General features: G+C 47.7%; 1 protein-coding gene across 2 annotated transcripts in view; it reads right to left on the reverse strand.

The window, feature by feature from the left end:
* The window catches only part of ITPR2 (inositol 1,4,5-trisphosphate receptor type 2), a 347585-nt gene that overhangs the window by 144701 nt on the left and 184169 nt on the right, over positions 1–18715 (reverse strand). For both annotated transcript variants that reach the window (XM_040435629.1, XM_040435619.1), the window contains exons 34-37: positions 17916–18036; positions 9829–10019; positions 3583–3725; positions 1927–2035 (exon numbers count right to left, since the gene is read on the reverse strand). In XM_040435629.1, the coding sequence (XP_040291563.1) occupies positions 1927–2035; positions 3583–3725; positions 9829–10019; positions 17916–18036 (564 nt within the window). The remainder of the gene's footprint in view (positions 1–1926; positions 2036–3582; positions 3726–9828; positions 10020–17915; positions 18037–18715) is intronic.

The following is an 18715-nucleotide window of genomic DNA, read 5'->3' on the forward strand; positions in this document are numbered from 1 at the left end:
TGAGATAAATGCTGTAGCAGAAGAAAAATGGCTGATTTGCCATTTTTTGGTCACCTCCCCCCCCAAAAAATAAAGTAAAATAAAACTGAACAAAAAGTGTTGAAAAAGTCATATGTACTCCAAAAGGGTATCAATAAAAACTACAGCTTGTCCTGCAAAAATACTCAGCTCTGCAGATGAAAATATAAAGTTCGAAAAAAAAACCACTAGGTTTATATGTTTTTAGAAGTAGTAAAACATAATAAAAACTATATAAATTTGGTATCGCTATAATGGAACTGACCCATAGAATTAGGTCAAAAAGCCTTTGGAAGGAGGAAAGAAAAAATGAAAACGAAAAAGATAAAGATAGGCCGTGTCCTGAAACCTCAAAAAACTGCCTGAACTGATCAGCATTTTTGTAGTGTTTTTAGATGTCCATATAGTGTGTTTTATCACCTTGTCTTTTGTACTGTATGCCTAGCATTTTTTTTTATAGAAAGTATATGCCCTCTGTGATGTCATGTCTTCTCTAGAGCTGTATGGCTAAAAAAAAAAACGGCATGCAAAACACACATTACACATGCATTATTTGAAGCTGCAAAAATAAAAATCATGCAGGTCTATGGAAGAAAAAGGGTTACAATGCCAGACCCAGAGCATGCTAGGATATGAAAAAATGTAAGTGACAGGCTGCATGTTGGTCTACACCAGTGTGAGATTTAGACGCGGAGAATAGTGATGTCGGAATGAGAGGGTAAGTAACATGGACATTACATCGCAAGGGGGATCAGCTGGGATCGGTTAGGGGTGGTGGGCCTAAGCACTTTGAAAGAAGGATAGCACCCACTTGGGCACTAAATGCCTCATTTGCATATGAAACAGTCCTATTTCTATGTAAAGAAATACTAAAAAGGGAAGCAAAGGTGTGTTTAAAGGTACTTTCACACTTGCGTTTTTCTTTTCCGGCACTGAGTTCCGTCAAAAAGGGCTCAATGCTGGAAAAGAACTGATCAGGCATATCCCCATGCATTCTGAATGGAGAGCAGCATGCTACGGTTTTATCTCCGGCCAAAAAACCTGAAGACTTGCCTGAATTTTTTCCATAGGAATGTATTAGTGCCGGATTCAAAATACCGGAATGCCGGATCTGTCCTTCCGAAAAAAATCTGAAAAAATAAAATAAAATGCCGGATGACACCGGAAAGACGGTTCCGGCATTTCAATGCATTTTTCTGACTGATCTGGCATTTTTAAGACTGATCAGGATCCGTATCAGTCTTATAAATGCCATCAGTTGGCATACGTTTTGCCGGATCCGTCAGGCAGTTCCAGTGACGGAACTGCTTGCCGGATCACTCTGCCGCAAGTGTGAAAGTAGCCTTATAGGATTTTAGTATTTTTGGCATTAGTTGAATAAGCAAAATCAGGCTGACAGTATTCAGTAAGCTCCTAGGCTCCCCCTAGTGGGGGCTGCAGGCAGCCAGCATGTTATCTTTTAAATCTAGGTCTATACAGGGCATTTGGACATTCACCTGTCATTACAGATCCATGGACGTCGTCACTTAACTTTCCCAGACTCCTGAATTACAAATCTCTATATTTACAATGAAACATGCCTCACATCATTTCTACATAACTAAGCGTATTTTGACTGCTGGTTGACAACACTTGCGGGTGGCACCTGGAAAGGTGGCCATATTGATTTAGACTAGTTTCTTGCTTTAGGTGGATATAAACTGAAATTAATGAATACATTAACCCCAGTAACAGAGGTTTTATATTCCATCATTGCGGGTTTTATTTTCTTGCCAATTTCTTTTCATCTTAATAGGGGAAGAGAAGTTTCTATGAAGCTGTAATTACAGGGAATAGAGGCCGTGGAGGCCGGGTAATACAGCAGTAGTAAATGGCAGATCACTCAGATCCCCCCTCCCTGGATCCTACCTGTTCGCTGAAGCCGTCTTTCTTGTCTAACATCTCTCGCAACGTCTGAAGTATTTTGATACAAAGCTTCTCTTCTTTCTCCATTAGTTTCTTTGTGTGATTAATCAACCTGTGAAATTGCATTTATTAGCTTTTCAATGGCTGCGAGTAATATTTAAGAGTCGCTCACTGATTGGGATGGGGGGGGTCTCAATTAAACTTTTCATGTGGAGCGTGAGTTTATCTGAGCGCAGCTGGATGTGTGATTGGAGAGGATTATAGAGCACCCAAGAGTTTTAAGGGGAGCTACATATGTACAATGGAAACTGCGATCACATAAGCCATTTAAAGGGGTACTCACCTATATATATTTTATTAATATGGCAGTATGCACGGAGTACTGCCAAGTTTCCTTAACCATACTCTGCTGCTAACATAGCACTAATCTGAAGACCTGCCTAATCTGAGATTGACTTTTTGCTATGGATGACCTCCCAGACATCCCATTGAAAAGCCTGTGGTTGTTAGGCAGAGTATTGTGACTGATCAGGAAAGAGCTTGGCTGGCATGGTGTTGCCAACTGATGCAGCTTGGCATGATTCACACCATGTTGATCCCTTCCCTTTTGCCACTGGAATTTTTGCGTCAATTTCACTGTGGTGTCCGCCTCCCATTATCTTGGCAGTTTAAAGCCGTGACTGCACGAAGAAAGGACATGTCCTCTCTTGGTGCTGTGTCTGAAAAGATGCCGCTGGAAGCCGTGGTGGGTGTCCATTCGCGGATAAAGCTCCATTTAAAGGGGCTAAACTGTGAGACGGTCCATGGCATTCAAAGTGAAAAACTGCGACAGAAACCGCAGCAGTTTTTGCCGTGGAATACACATGTGAATATGCCCTAAGATGGCAACAAAATCTGCTGTGTGAACATACCTTAAAGGCACATTTACATGCACCAATCGAGCAATTATCACAAAGGGATCATTCCTTCCCAATAACAGCCTACTCGTCAGTGGAGGTGAAGAACTGCCTTTACATGCACTGTATGTATGACTTTGCTGATCCCATCCTCTCATGAAAATGAGATGATGGAGCTGACCCCACACACTCATGATAATGAGAAGAATCTGTTGCCCCAATTCTAATAATAATGAGATGACTGCTGATCCCACCCTCTCATGATAATGAGATGACTCTCCTGAAATGCACTGTAATGATAATGAGATGACTCTGTTGATCCCATCATCTAATGATATGGCTCAGAAGACCCCACCCTATAAAGATAATCAGTTGACTCTGCTGGCTCTGTCCCTGTCTACACAGCAAAGTTGAAAAACAGAGCTGCAGAAAACCGGACATGCCAGCTCATTGTGACTGCTCTAAAATAAAATTTAATGTTTATAAAAAAGCCTGTTTTAAATGACATTTTCTGATGACATAGAAGTGGAGAACCCCTTTAGGTTAATTCTACACATGTCCTTTTTAAATTGAGACTGGGGGATGCATCACAATTACTAGTGAATATATATGCACAGCAATAGTGACTTGGAAAGGTAAATCAGACATTGGGAGGCCCTGTTCAGGTTCATATGACACATGGCAGCTCCTACTACTGCCAGTTAATATAAGTGTCTTTTACGTTGAATCAGCTAGTGCCCAGTGGAGGGGACGTTACACTTACTTGGACATGAAGGCTCCACACCGGATCCGGGCATCAGTCCCATCAGGAAACAGGAGCTCAGGACTGTGCAGAACATCAACCAGTACGGAGAATTCAGCTAATACCATCGGACTGAACTGCTGCTCCAGAGAGGCCACGACATCCTTTAAATAAACATAATATTAATAAGGGGACTTTGTATTATTCTTACATTATTTGTAGATATACAGAAAAAGTGGCTATGTACCTCAGAAAATCACATGCTTTTAGAAGGACCCCCCTAAGGCTAAACTGATCTTAAGGTGTCCAATTGTTGGGACCCCAGCCATCCGCTGTACTGTGCGGAAGAACTTGACAGCTAGTGTTCAATATCTCGGCAGCACCACCAGAGGATAAATAAGGCATTGCATGGAACCCACTGAAATCAATGTACTCTTTACAATAAAAGGACATGCAGAGTCCTCCAGAGTGAGAGACGCTCTTTGCAGCCGCTCTCCCCAACACAGTTATATAGAATCACCCTTGGCTTTATGTAGAAAACTCCATTGCAGACCTGTGTGTCTCCACAGCTACAGTCTACAACAAACTCCCCTCCATTTGCATAGAAAAACATAGTTCTGCATAGGAGTTGTATGCACCAAACAACAGACTTTTAATCAAGTCTGTTTCGCACTGGAGTAATAAAAAAATAGCAAAGGTGGACATAGGCTTTAACGAGACACCAGCATCAGCAAAGCATATAATAAAAGCACCTTCCCCACTAGATGTCAGCATACCAGGGAACGCTTCAGACTGGTGTAGGAAACCGTCTCACTTTACAACATTCCGTTCAGGATGCATCAGGATGTCTTCAGTTCAGTTCCTCTTAATTTTTTTGGCCGGAGAAAATACCGCAGCATGCTGCAGTTTTATCTCCGGCCAAAAATACTGATCACTTGCCGGAATGCATTAATTTACATCGAAGTGTATTAGTGCCGGATCACTAATGCCTCGTTTCCACTGAGCGGATCGGTTCGGTACGGTTCGGTACGGTACGCTATTTTGGGTGTTTCCATTATGAAAGCGTGCCATAAAACCGAACCGTACCGCGCCATTCAGGGTCCTGCTTCTCATGTGGGTCCATAGAAAATGGAACGGTACGGTTAGGGCGGAGCTACTGGCGTCACACAGTACTTTCCACTGATTGGTGGTCAGAAAACATCAATGCTGGCGTCAAAGCAAAGCGCCAAACAATCACCACGTCGCCTTATTAGTCCATATAAAGGAGAAGGATGCCAGCAAACAACAGCAGGGTCTGGTTATCTGAGGAACTATCTACGTTCTTATCAATCATCGGCGATGGCGTTATTCAGAGTGAGCTTGATGGATCAGTGAGAAATGAAAAGGTCTATAAAGATATTTCGCAGCGGATGGCAGCCGAGGGATTTGAACGGACGTCGGGCCAGTGTAGGGCAAAGCTTAAAAAGCTTAAAGCACAATATAAAAAAATTAAGGACGCCAACAGCCGTAGTGGAAACTGTCCAACTGCTTGGAGGTGGTACGACGCCATGGACGCCATTTACGGTCATCGGCCAGCAAACCAAGGCAGGGAGGGAGGTCTGGACTCTGCAACTGTAATTCTCGAATCCATGGTAGACCCCTTTGGTAAGTTTTTTTTTTTTAAAACTTCGCTTAGAATATCGCTCTGCTTACCATTTAAAATATAATATCTAACCATATGTTTATTTTCAGAAACAGTTGATGTACTCTCCACTGATGCATCAAACTTATCAGAAGATGGACCTTCAATGTCTTTCAGCAGCAACAGCAGCAGTATTTCCTCAAGCCAACCACAGAGTAGCCAACCACAGAGTAGCCAACTACAGAGTACTCCCAATGCACCAAGGCACAATGGTAAGACATGATGATAAAAAAGAAATTTTTAACTGTGCATTTTCTTAAACTAAAACAGCAGTGGGGCAGATGTGCAGGAGGTACAGTGTTGGAATAGATAAGAAGGGGGAGATGTGCAGGAGGTATAGTGGTGGAAGAGATGAGAAGGGGGGGATTAGCAGGAGGTACAGTTGTGGAAGAGATAAGAAGGGGGGGATTAGCAGGAGGTACAGTGGTGGAAGAGATAAGAAGGGGGGGATTAGCAGGAGGTACAGTGGTGGAAGAGATGAGAAGGGGGGGATTAGCAGCAGGTACAGTGGTGGAAGAGATGAGAAGGGGGGGATTAGCAGGAGGTACAGTGGTGGAAGAGATAAGAAGGGGGGGATTAGCAGGAGGTACAGTGGTGGAAGAGATGAGAAGGGGGGGATTAGCAGGAGGTACAGTGGTGGAAGAGATGAGAAGGGGGGGATTAGCAGCAGGTACAGTGGTGGAAGAGATGAGAAGGGGGGGATTAGCAGGAGGTACAGTGGTGGAAGAGATGAGAAGGGGGGGATTAGCAGCAGGTACAGTGGTGGAAGAGATGAGAAGGGGGGGATTAGCAGCAGGTACAGTGGTGGAAGAGATAAGAAGGGGGGGATTAGCAGGAGGTACAGTGGTGGAAGAGATGAGAAGGGGGGGATTAGCAGCAGGTACAGTGGTGGAAGAGATGAGAAGGGGGGGATTAGCAGGAGGTATAGTGGTGGAAGAGATGAGAAGGGGGGGATTAGCAGTGGGCAGATGAGCAGTGCTGTGTATTGTTGGTGTAGCAGATGAGCAGGGGGAACAGAGGTGTGGCAGTGAATCAGTGTGGGGCAGATGAGAAAGGAGCTTACAGTATTGGTTTGGCAGATGTTACCAAAAGCAATATTTCGGTCTTTTGTATATTACAGGTGAAAGGAGAAGGTTACAGTTGGATCTGCGCACAGTCATGGAGGATATGCGGGCAGCAGAAGAAAGGCAGCTGGAAAGAATGGATAACCTTTCTGAGAGGCGGTTTCAAGCAGTACGTCAGGATGCACAGGAAGCTATGCGCCAGGAGGCAGAAATTGCCCGGCAGCAGATGGAGCAGTTGGCTACCTTCAACCAGGCCTTCCTCGGTGTCCTTGGTCAGCTTGTTCAAGTGATTGGAGCCAATCGTCAACCCAGGTCACCACCCAGACATTAGTGCCTTTCATGCAGCACAGGACCTGTACCCATGTTTACGTTTAAAAATATATAATTAGAGTGGGTTTTAAAGGTTAGATTTTTTTTTTTTTTTAATAGGCTCCTTTGAGCCATCAGCGATCACACAAGATTGGACACATTTGCTCCTTGCTGCACATGGCTTTCTTTGTGCTGCTGCTTTGATTCCCTTCTGCCTCCTTTGCGTTATCACCCCCCTTGGACGGTGGAGCCTGGATTTCAACAAAGGGCACCCCCGATCGCTTAATTTCTTCTCATTTTTGCATTGTAGATGTAATTGCGAATATACTTGGCATTTTTGGTTTACCTTTTCCTTTAATTTACTTTTTAGATGTTTTTTTTCTTGGTCTGAATTTCTCACTTCCTGTTCCTTCTCAGTAAACCAGACAACATCATCTGAGCTGTGTTTAGTCAGTCAGCACAGCTTATTGAACAGCTTACTGAGGAGGAACAGGAAGTTAGAAATTCATACAAAGAAAACAAAAAAAAAACATTTATTGGAAGTGAAATTGAAGAAAAAAACAACAATGCAATAGCTTAGGGATATGCAATTAGTGGATATCCAACTGTTTCAGAACTACAATTCCCATGTGGCATAGCAAGACTCTGACAGTCACAAGCATGACACCCAGAGGCAAAAGCATGATGGGACTTGTAGTTCTGCAAAACAGCTGGATTTCCGCTAATTGCATATCCCTGCACTAGCTTAATAAAAAACAAACCTTTACAAGCTCTTTATTGTAAACAATGTTTCTACATTATCAAAATTTTGCCTTTACAAAATATGTAGGAAGATGATTTTTTTTGTGGAATAAAAAACAAGAACGACTTCTCTGAGTATGTCTGATTTTATTTAGCATTTAGCAAAAAGTAATTAAAGATTTTAATTATTCACGGTAACAACGTTAACGTTAAGGTGCCTCATCAGAGCCTGACGTATTTCACTGCACTCTTCTTCCATATCCTGTGCTGCTATTACTGGTACTGGCTCTTCTGGAGATGTATTCCAATCCTGGTCAAAGTCTTCTCCATGACTTTAACAAAGATTGTGAAGAGCACAGCACGTTAGGACCATGGATTTGGTTAGTTGTATGTCACTGTCATTCCTCTTCATAAGACACCTCCATCTACCCTTAAGTCTCCCAAACGCATTTTCCACTACAACACGTGCCCTGGATGTTTTCTTGTTGTAGATTTGCTGCTCTGTTGTTAGGCGCCCATTGTCTGGAAATGGTTTCAGGAGCCAATTTTGTAAAGGATAGGCAGAGTCCCCAAGCACATAATAGCCAACATTCACCCCACAAATGTTCTTAGTGCTAACAGGGTACAGGCCTCCCTGGCCAACCCAATCCCAAAATGTTGACAATCGGAGAACCCGAGCATCATGCAAACTCCCAGGCTTTCCTACATTCACATTCCAGAATAGTCCCTTGCCATCCACTACTCCCTGGAGGATGATGGAATGCCAGCCTTTTCGGTTGAAGTAGTCAGTGTGGTATTCTTGTGGTGCTATTATTGGTATGTGTGAGCCATCAATAGCACCAACACACTGTGGAAGGCCCCACCTGTTCTCAAAGTACTCAGCCATGTCTTTGAGCTTTTCCCTGTTAGCAAAATGAACAATTTCAGGCGCTAGCAATGTGCACACAGACTTACAGAAGTCCTGCACACACCGGCACACTGATGATTTGCTGACACCAAAAAGATGACCTATACTCCTGTATTCACTGTTGGTAGCCAGCTTCCACAGTGCAATGGCAATTCTTTTCCTTACAGGCAAACAGGCTCTGAAGTTGGTGCTTTTCTTTTCCATCACTGGACGTAGCTTTGCACAAAGGAATGAGAAGGTTTCCTCTGACATCCTTAAATTCTGCACCCACTGTCTGTGGGTGAATCCTGGGACGGTCACATTCCACCACTCATTGGCACGAGGGAAAGCCCAAATCACTGGTCGGCGGCGCTGCTTTGCCAAAAGGAGAAGCATCTGTAAAAAATGCAGTGTGTCAGTGTGTATAGGTCAGTGTGTGTGTCAGTGTGTGTGTGTAGGTCAGTGTGAGTGTGTCAGTGTGTATAGGTCAGTGTGTGTGTATAGGTCAGGGTGTGTGGGTCAGTGAGTGTGTCAGTGTGTCAGTGTATGTGTGTGTGTGTGTTTCAGGTAAGTCAGTCAGTTGTGCTTACCCTATAGCGCTGCCGTCTTTGTCTTAGCAGCACAAATGTATACTTCTCCTCCCGGCTACACATCCAAGCTAAAAGTTTTCTTCTCTTTTCGGCTGTGTTTCTCATTGCCGCTCGCAACCTTCTCTCATACAGTGCGGTATGAATTTTGCCTATTACGAACCAAAAGGCTAGCAGAGAAAAGACGAGCTGCTGAATGACCTCCATTGTTGTTGTTGTTGTTTGGCTGACGCTGAGTGACGCTGCATCACGTTTCTCGTCGCACTAGTGTGACATCATGAGAGGCATTTTTTCTAAAACCTGTATGGCCCCGGCGGGCCGATTTGCAGTGGAAACGCTCACCAGAATAGACCGGACCATTCAAACCCGTTCCATTCTAAACGACCCGAACCGATCCGCTCAGTGGAAACGAGGTATAAGTGATCCGGCAAAACGGATCTGGTTTTCTGGTCTGTGCATGCGCAGACCTTTAAGAATGCAAAAAATAAAATAAAATACCGGATCTGTTTTTCCAGATGACACCGGAGAGACGGATCCGGTATTTCAATGCATTTGTCAGACGGAACCGCATCCGTTTGCGTCCGGAATCCTCTGCCGCAAGTCTGAAAGTACCCTTAGGCTACATGCACACAAACTTATTTTTTTTCCGTGTCCGCTCTGTTTTCTTTTTGCGGATAGGATGCAGACCCATTAATTTCAATGGATCCGCAAAAAATTAGGACAGTAAACCGTGTGCTGTCCGCATCAGTATGTCCGTTCCGTAGCCCCGAAAGAAAAAAAAGAACATGTCCTATTCTTGTCCAGTTTAGGCATTGTTACAATGGATCCGCAAAAAAAACGGATGTCATAATGGATGTCATCCGTTTTTGTTTTTATGCGGATCCGTAATTTGTGGACCGCAAAACACATACGGTCGTGTGCATGTAGCCTTATTCTGGTTTCCCACTTTTATTACATGGCTAAGAAAATACTGCAGTGAATGGCAGAACAACCCCTTACCTGCAGCTTTTCAATGATGTTCCTGTAGTCCCAAGCTGGGCCCCCTAGTACATCCTTGAATCGGGGCCCAGTGCGGGCGGTCATTCTCCAGCCCATAGCTGCCCTCTGCACCATATTAGAATGGCTTTTTAGGAAAAGTGTGTTCACCTGACTGTCCAAATCCACGGGGATGGCTATGCCACGATTCTTTGCTTAAAAATATAAAAAGTTCAGTAATCTATGACAAGTTCTGAAAAAATTCCATTCAACACAGATTGTTTGTGACCCAGCTTTCTAGTTTCCAGAATGGCAAATGTTCCTCTGCTGTGAAATCAGTTCATAACTACAATATATCACTCAGGACCTGAAGACTTCGGAAAAAAAAAAAATCACATTTACCTAGTTACGCCATTATATGCAAGTTGATAAAAACCTGCGTAATAAGCAAAAAAATGCCATTCAGGAGTCTGAAAAGCTGGGTTAAAACCATGACAAGAGCTGCAATGACAGATATACCAGTTGTAGGAAAACTACTATTTATGTAGTAACCTAGGAGAAATAGATGAATCAGGGTGCAGGGGAGCTTTACTTCTAGGATCAATCACTGCATAGTTAGGGAAATTTTGCCATCCAGCTTTTCTAGGTTCCTGATTAGCAAATCTGTGCAATCATACCTTGCTTTGTTAGGGTACTTTCACACTTGTGTTAAACTTTTTCAGTATTGAGTTCCGTCCTAGAGGCTCAATACCAGAAAAGAACTGATCAGTTTTATCCCCATGCATTCTGAATGGAGAGCAATCCGTTCAGGATGCATCAGGATGTCTTCAGTTCAGTCACTGTACGTTTTTTGGACGGAGAAAATACTGCCGCATGCTCCGGTATTTTCTCCGTCCAAAATTCCGTAACACTTGCCGGCATTATTTTACACTGAAATGCATTAATGCCGGATCCGGCCCCAAGTGTTCCGGAAAAACGGATCCAGTTTTGCGGTCTGCGCATGCTCAGACCTTTAAAAACGTGAAAAGGATAAATACCGGATCCGTTTTTTCCGGATGACAACCAGAGAGACGGATCCGTTCTTGCAATGCATTTGTGAGACGGATCCGCATCCGGATCCGTCTACAAATGGTGTCCGTTTGCATACAGATTGCCGGCGACAGAACTGCATGCCGTATCACTCTGCCGCTAGTGTGAAAGTACCCTTATCCAGGAATGTAACCTTGCATAACATTCAGGAACCTGGGAAAGTTGTGTTTGACCCCTGTTGAAGCTTTAAAGAGGTTGCCTCGAGATTTAAATGTAACCTCTAGTCACAGGATAGGTGTTAGGGCTCATCCACACCACCGTATGTATTTTGCGGTCCGCAAAAAAACGAGATTTTTGTATAACTTACCAGTAAAATCTCTTTCTCGCTCTTTCCTTGGGGGACACAGAAGACCTTGGGTATAGCTCATCTCCATAGGAGGCGTGACACTAAGTGAAGACTGTTAAGCCCCTCCTCCACAGCTATACCCTCAGCCTGGAGAGAGAGACTGCCAGTTGCGTGTCCAAGCAGTGAGAAAAGGCAAAGTCCAACAAGGAACCAACAAGCCAACTACCCAACGGGTAACACAAACTCGGAAACCGTGTAGAGAAAAACAACGAATGGGTGGGTGCTGTGTCCCCCAAGGAAAGAGCGAGAAAGAGATTTTACTGGTAAGTTATACAAAAATCTCGTTTTCTCGCCCAGTTTCCTTGGGGGACACAGAAGACCTTGGGACGTTCAAAAGCAGTCCAAAAGGGGAGGGACCACAGCTCCAAGGCGAAGCACCCGAAGGCATCAAGGAACCACCGCCTGCAGACCCAGGCGGACCAAGGCAGCATACGCCGAAGCCAGAGTATGCACACTGTAGAACTCTGTAAAGCGTGTAAGGAAGACCTGTGGCCGCCTTGCTCAAATGCATGGCCGAAGCCCAATGCCTCCGGCCCAGAAGGCACCGACCGCTCTGGTGAAATGAACGGTGACAGCAAAGGCAGAATCCTGCCCTCGGTGCGGTAACTTCAGCAATAGCCAATCTGATAAAGCGGAGAAAAACCACCCTGGAGTCCGTAACTCTAAACGCGGACCTCCAGGAAACCCAAGAGACCGAACGTCGACAAGAGTCGGAGATCTCCAAGTAAAAACTGCAAGGCCCAAACAACGTCCAAATCGGTGAAGTGTTGAAGCGAAAGGCAAACACCACCTTCAGAAGGAAGGAACGGGATGTAGAACAGCCCTGTCCTGGGAAAAGACAGAAGGCTCAGAACAAAAAGGGGCCATTCAGGCACCCGTCAGAGACACGACTGATACGGAAACACAACCGTACAGGACAGGCGGGGTAGAGAGAACTTCTGTAACGGCTCCAAGGACAAGATTGGAGCGCCGAGAACTCAGTATGTAGTTCCCAGGGCGGTACCGAAGGACAGTACAGAGGAACCAAAGAGCCATTTCGAGTAAGAAGGTCTTGACAGGCCCAGAGGGCCGGGGAATGCTGGAAGAGGAAGAACAGCGCTGACACTTGATACCTCAAGTAAAGGAATCCCAGTCCCAGGTCCAGGCCGGACTGGAAAAAAGACAGAACCATGGGGAGAGAAAAGGTCAGAGTGGGGAATGCACAGCTTCCCACAGAACCCCAGATAAAAAAAAAATCATAAGTCTTACGACAGATCCTGGACGAAATACAGCCAGGAGCGGACAGTAGCGAACCCGCTGGAGCCGCCTGGCAAGCGGGCGAAAAACCAAATGTGATCAGGCGCAGACCAGTAACACGGGCAGAAGTCGACAAAACTGGTCCCGTCGGCCCCCGAGCAACGTTGTCCCGTATCCACCCGAGTGGGGGAGCAGAAAGACAGACGGAAAGGAACCAAAGGGTCCGCCCAGCATCCGCCAGATGCCAGGACAAGACAGGCTAAAGTTCATGCTGATGTAGCCATGTTCTACAGTCCCGGTGTAGGAGATCAAAGGACAATCTGGACCGAAAGGTAGTCCCCCCCAAGTTACCGAGAAGGTAAGTCTACAGCAGGACCATTGTCTTAGAATGGACCACGCAATCTGCACTCAGCGGGAGGACAGAATTCGGTAGACTCGGTAAATAGGCACAGCTAATACAGCCAGTGTGAACCAGGGAGACAGTACTAGGCCAAAAGGAACACCGGAACTATCCACATGAACAACCATGCTCTCCCCAGAGGGGAGGACAGTGAAGGAACAACCTCTGAAGTCTGTCGGGACAGAAGCCACATCGGAGTGATCTGTACCGAGCGGGAGCCAAACAGAGCCGGCGAGATAAGGTAGTCGAGACAGAGGCCTGGCATAACACCCTCCAACCGAACGGAGGAGTGGCAACAGGGAAGCCATAGGACAGTTCAAAAGCAGAACCCTGCTACACTGTGAGATGCCCGGTTCACCGCCTCGCAGAAGGCGAATACCCTGAAGAACCCAAGGCGGAGGTCCTCCGGACCTGGGTAATCGAGCACCCAAGAGAATTTGGGTGACCTTCCCGAGAAAGCGGCCCGCACCTGGTAGCAGATCATACTGAAGCGTAGAGGCGCCAAGAGGAAGGACTCATACCACACTACATCCGAAGAGGAGGAAATTGCAGCAGGCAATGGAACCGCAGTCCTGCCAGAGCCAACGAAGAATTCGAGGGGCGCTCCAGACAACCGCACTCTCGACCATGTGACCACTAGCGCAGGAAGGACGAATGGGCACGCATCTAGGACCCTGAACACTCCCTGGGATGAAGGGCCAACTAAATGAATGAGTACCACCCAGCTCCGTGCAGCAGAGAGCAAGTAGAGCCCGTCCGGGTCAGGTGGACAGAATGAACTCCTTAGAGACGAGTGCAAGGTTTGCGGCAAGCATCGTATCCCAAGAAAACAAAAGTATGCCGCAGAAAGTAGATGAGGCATACGTACGAGCAGCCCGTAAGCAGTGAGAAGGCCAACCCACCTACAGGAGGAGAAGGCATACACGGCCCAAACAACGCACAAGAACGTCCGCTCACTGCAAAAAGGTTAATTCAGCGAAAAAGGGGGCTCGCCACAGAGTGCCACAGCATTTACGGAATTGCAAAGTGCAACCTGAAAGGGAGTTATGCACAAGCCTAGTATAGCATGCGATGGAACGCAAGCAGTCCGCCCCGAAAGGGGGGAAATTGTATCAGGCAAACTGCAGTCGGCAAGAGTGCAAAGGCCGGTCCCAAAAGGGAGTGATGCCTAAAGCCGTACCTACTTCGGAGAAGCAGGACATACCCTATAATCCAGCAGGAACGCAGGAGGTCCACCTAGTGAAAGGGGAACATGCACAGGGTTATCCTAGCATTAAGTGAGTGTGCAATAATACACCCAACACTGAACTCAGCGAGAGTGCAACTACTCTGCCAATGAAGGGGGACATGTACAAGTCCAGCACAGCCATAAAAGGACAGCTGTGAATCTCATGAGCGTGCCAAATTCTGCCCATGGAATGAGGGGTGGCCACGCATAAGGCCAGCACCGTATCCAATGGGAGTGCAAGCGTTCCACCCATGTTAGAGGGCAATGCTCATGGCCAGCAAGGTATCCGGTGAGAGTGTAACATGCCGCCCAGAAAAAAAGGGGGGTAATGCACATGGCCAGCATCTCATCCAGGGAGAGTGCGTGCACCCGCCATGTATGGGAGTCATACACATGGCCAGCATCGTACTGGTGAGAGACAAACAGTCAGTGAAAATGTGTGTATGTCGCCTGAGGAAGGAAGGCATGCCCCTGGCTGGCAGCGAATCCAGCGAGAGTGCATACACCGCCCACGGAAGAGGGGTCATGCATATGGCAGACAGCGGATTCAGCGAGAGTGCAAGCACTCCGCCATGTATGGGGTACATGCACATGGCCAGCAACGTACCTGCGAGAAAACAACCACAGACGGAGGGATGTATGTATGCTGCCTGAGTCATGCCTATGGCCGGCAGCGAAAAGTGAGAGTGCAGCATAGTAACATAGTACATAAGTACATCATAGCACATCAGAGAGAGTGCAGCGTTCCGCCTATGGAAGGGGGTCGTGCACATAGCCAGTACCGAATCCGGTGAGAGTGCAGTATTCCGCCTAAAAAGGGGGGTCATGCACATGATCGGCAACAGATCCAGTGAGAGTGTAGCGTTCCGCCTAAGAAGGGGGTCACGCACATGGCCGACAGCGAATCCAGTGAGAGCGCTGCGTTCCGCCCATGGAAGGGGGTCACGCACATGGCCGGCAGTGAAACCAGTGAGAGTGCAGCGTTCCGCCTAGAGAAGGGGGTCACGCACATGGCCGACAGCGAATCCAGTGAGAACGCTGCATTCCGCCCATGGAAGGGGGTCACGCACATGGCCGGCAGTGAATCCAGTGAGAGTGCAGCATTCCGCCTATGGAAGGGGGTCATGCACATGGCCAGCACCGTATCCGGTGAAGGTGCAGTATTCCGCCTAAAAGGGGGTCATGCACATGGCCAGCCGGCAGCCAGGGAGAGTGCAGTATCCCGCCTAGGAGAGGGGGGATGCACATGGCAGGCACCATAACTGGAGAGATGATGAATGCTGCCTACAGAAGGGCCGCATGCACTTGGCCAGCGCCGTATCCTGGAAGAGGGCAGGAAAACCGCCTAAAAAGGGAAATGCCCTAGCACCGACGCAGGTTGGGAGCGCAACACTATGCCACCTGTGGAAAGAGGGCATGCAGACATGCAGCACTACTGATGAGGCTGCAGCGTCCTGCGCAGTCCATAGAAATCTGTTATTATTATTATTATTTTTTTTTTTTTTTTTTTTTTTTTTTTATTAAAAACACAGCTTCTCTGAGGCTAAAGGGGGGCCACCTATAGGGGCACAGATAGTCAGGAAAAGGGGGGGCCAGCCATACAGGCCCATTGGGAGCCGGCCTGTACCCAAAGGGTTAACATGGATCCGGCCTGGAGGGCGGCGCTGCGATCCCCTGGGGGCGGAGGAACCTCCCGGCGGGAAGAATTCGCGCCTGGAGAAGTTCCCGCCCCCACTACCAGAGGCCGGAATTTTGCGGCCTAGTGGGCCGTGAAGCCGGGGTCTAAATTTGCGGCGCCCGGTATGTACCACCGGGACCTGAGGGGAGTGACGCATCAAAACCGGCCGCGGGTGCCCACCCTGCGGGCCGGTCGGAATTGCGGCCCAGCACGCCGCGAAGCCTGGGCCAAAATTTGCGGAGCCCCACCGACCGGCACCAACGGTCGGCCGGGGCCTGCTGCATAGAAATCAAGCCCAAAGCCGGCCGCGGGAGCCCACCCCGCCGGCCGGAAGAGTCAGGGGCTCGAATGGCGGCTTGCCGGCCGCGGGAGCCCACCCCGCCGGCCGGAAGAGTCAGGGGCTCGAATGGCGGCTTGCCGGCCGCGGGAGTCCACCCCGCCGGCCGGAAGAGTCAGGGACCCGGAATGGCGGCCTAGCAGGCCGCGGAGCCTGGGCTAAGATTTTTGCGGCGACCGGCCGCACCGAATCCAATGTCGGCCGGAGGCGAGGCCTTACTCTACAGCCGTCAGGAGCCTCAGGCCTTGAGCTGTAGCTGGCTGTGGAGACAGCCACTGGCTGCATGTCTATGGGAGCCAGGCAGGGGGGGGGGGGGGGGAGGCAGAAGGAGATTGCCGCTCTGCGGCACCCCAGGGGCCAGCATAGATCCAGCAAGGGACTAGAGGCCCAGTATGGGGGTCAGGCACGCAGGAGACCAGGGTGGGGGAGTGGGGGACGTAGGGCTGGAGAAGCCTCTCTCTTACCACAGCCGTCTTCACCCTCGGTCCATTCCAGCAGGGTCGCCCCTTCAGCTACTGGCACCGTAGTGGCAGGACGCTGGAAGAGGGACTTGGCGTGCGGGCGACCCTTGCGCTGGCGGGATGCAGGGGAGCTGGGCTGCCCTGGTCCACCTTGCCTTCTGTGGGGGAGGCAGCAGTGCGGTTGCCGGCACTGGCGCAGCTCAACCCCGGGAGAACAGAGAGGTCTAGTGCGACTCTGTTATCCCTGATGATCTGGAACAAAAAGAAAAAAGTAAAAATCTAAAATTGAAACAAGGAGAAACCAGCCCTGCAGAGCAGGGAGTGTCTTGCCTCCTTGGACACTAAGCAAAAACTGGCAGTCTCTCTCTCCAGGCTGAGGGTATAGCTGTGGAGGAGGGGCTTAACAGTCTTCACTTAGTGTCACGCCTCCTATGGAGATGAGCTATACCCAAGGTCTTCTGTGTCCCCCAAGGAAACTGGGCGAGAAATACGGATGACGTCCGTGATCATTCCGTATTTTATGGAATGGAACAGTTGGTCCCAATTAGAACAGTACTAGCCTTCTCCGTAATATTTTTTTGCGGAACGGAAATACGGAAACGGAATGCACACAGGGTAACTTTAGTTTTTTTTGCAGACCCATTGAAATGAATGGTTCCGCAAAAAAAAACGGAACGGACACGGAAAGAAAATACCTTAGTGCGCATGAGCCCTAAGTGCCTGATTGGTGGGGGTCCGACCACTGAGATTTCCACTGATCACAAGAACAGATGTCCTGTGCTGTCTGCATCTTTTGTGGCCCCACATACGGTCTGCATTTGTGGACCAAATATACATGTGCATGAACCCTAAAATAGCGGAGTGCTATTCTCAGTTATGTTCAGTAGTCCCATAGAGATGAAGGGAGCTGCAGCGCACATGCCCCGACCCCCACTGATCACACACTGACCTACCTATCCTGTGAATAGGAGATACGTTTAAATCTTGGCACAACCCTTTTAATGGCAGCCATATTAATTCACCCAGCTTTCCCAGGAACAGACTGAATAAAAGGAGAATCAACAACGGGGGGCTTGCTTTTTTCTGGGTGAAGCTCCCCGCTACGGGTGAGTTCAGATCCTGTGGATTTTTCTGCTTAATCGGAGTCTGAAACTCTCCACTCAATCTGGACTTATACCGGTCACAATCTTCAATATGTACATAATGAGGGGAAGCACGGACATGAAATAAGCAGAACATACTGCCATTAAACATCAAGAGGACGCGTCTCCACATGATGATCGGCGCAGGCGAAGGGGACGCGCTCGCCATGGACCGCAGATGTTCACCCACTCACCCACTTCTGCCAGAGTTTTTATACACGACTCCACTGAGGATTTCTGTGCCGGGTTCGGCCATGTGCAGTTGTAAATTCGGAACGCTGACTGGAGGAGCTGGATGAAGACAGGCTGATGGGTCTGGAGAGAGAAGATGAGGAAGAAGAAAACACCATCTGCGTGTGAAGGAATATCTCTTCACGCTGCACTAAAGAAGAGAAGACCACGGCACTCTAGTCGCTGTTTCATTAAATGCTTATTTTTATAATTATTGGAAAGCTCTTTTGATTTTTTTGAACTTTTTTATCCATCCAGACCATAATATTTAGCCACTGGCCAACGTTTGGGTCAACAATAGACCTTGATCACGGCCTTAGTCATGTTGTCAGGATGGCGTCTTGCACCATGACTAAGGCCGTGATCAAGGTCTATTTTTGACCCAAACGTTGGCCAGTGGCTAAATATTATTCTCTGGATGGATAAAAATGTTCAAAAAAATCAAAAGAGCTTTCCAATAATAATAAAAATAAGCATTTAATGAAACAGCAACTAGAGTGCCGTGGTCTTCTCTTCTATTGCATGAACTTTGCATACCACCACCTTCACCACAGAGGTGTGCCGTTCTACTCTTTCCTCATACTGCACTAAAGAACACCCCACCTGTACACACAATATATCATTCCAGGGACACTCTCCAGCTTGCATGTATCTAACAATTTGGGTGTATGATGGGAGTGTTTCAGAAGACTGATGGGGTTGTAGTGATTTGTGATTTATCGATTACGTGTGAGGTTATTTCACCGGGAGATGGATGGAAATA

The sequence above is a fragment of the Bufo bufo genome, chromosome 1, assembly GCF_905171765.1.
Source record: "Bufo bufo chromosome 1, aBufBuf1.1, whole genome shotgun sequence".
NCBI lineage: Eukaryota > Metazoa > Chordata > Amphibia > Anura > Bufonidae > Bufo > Bufo bufo.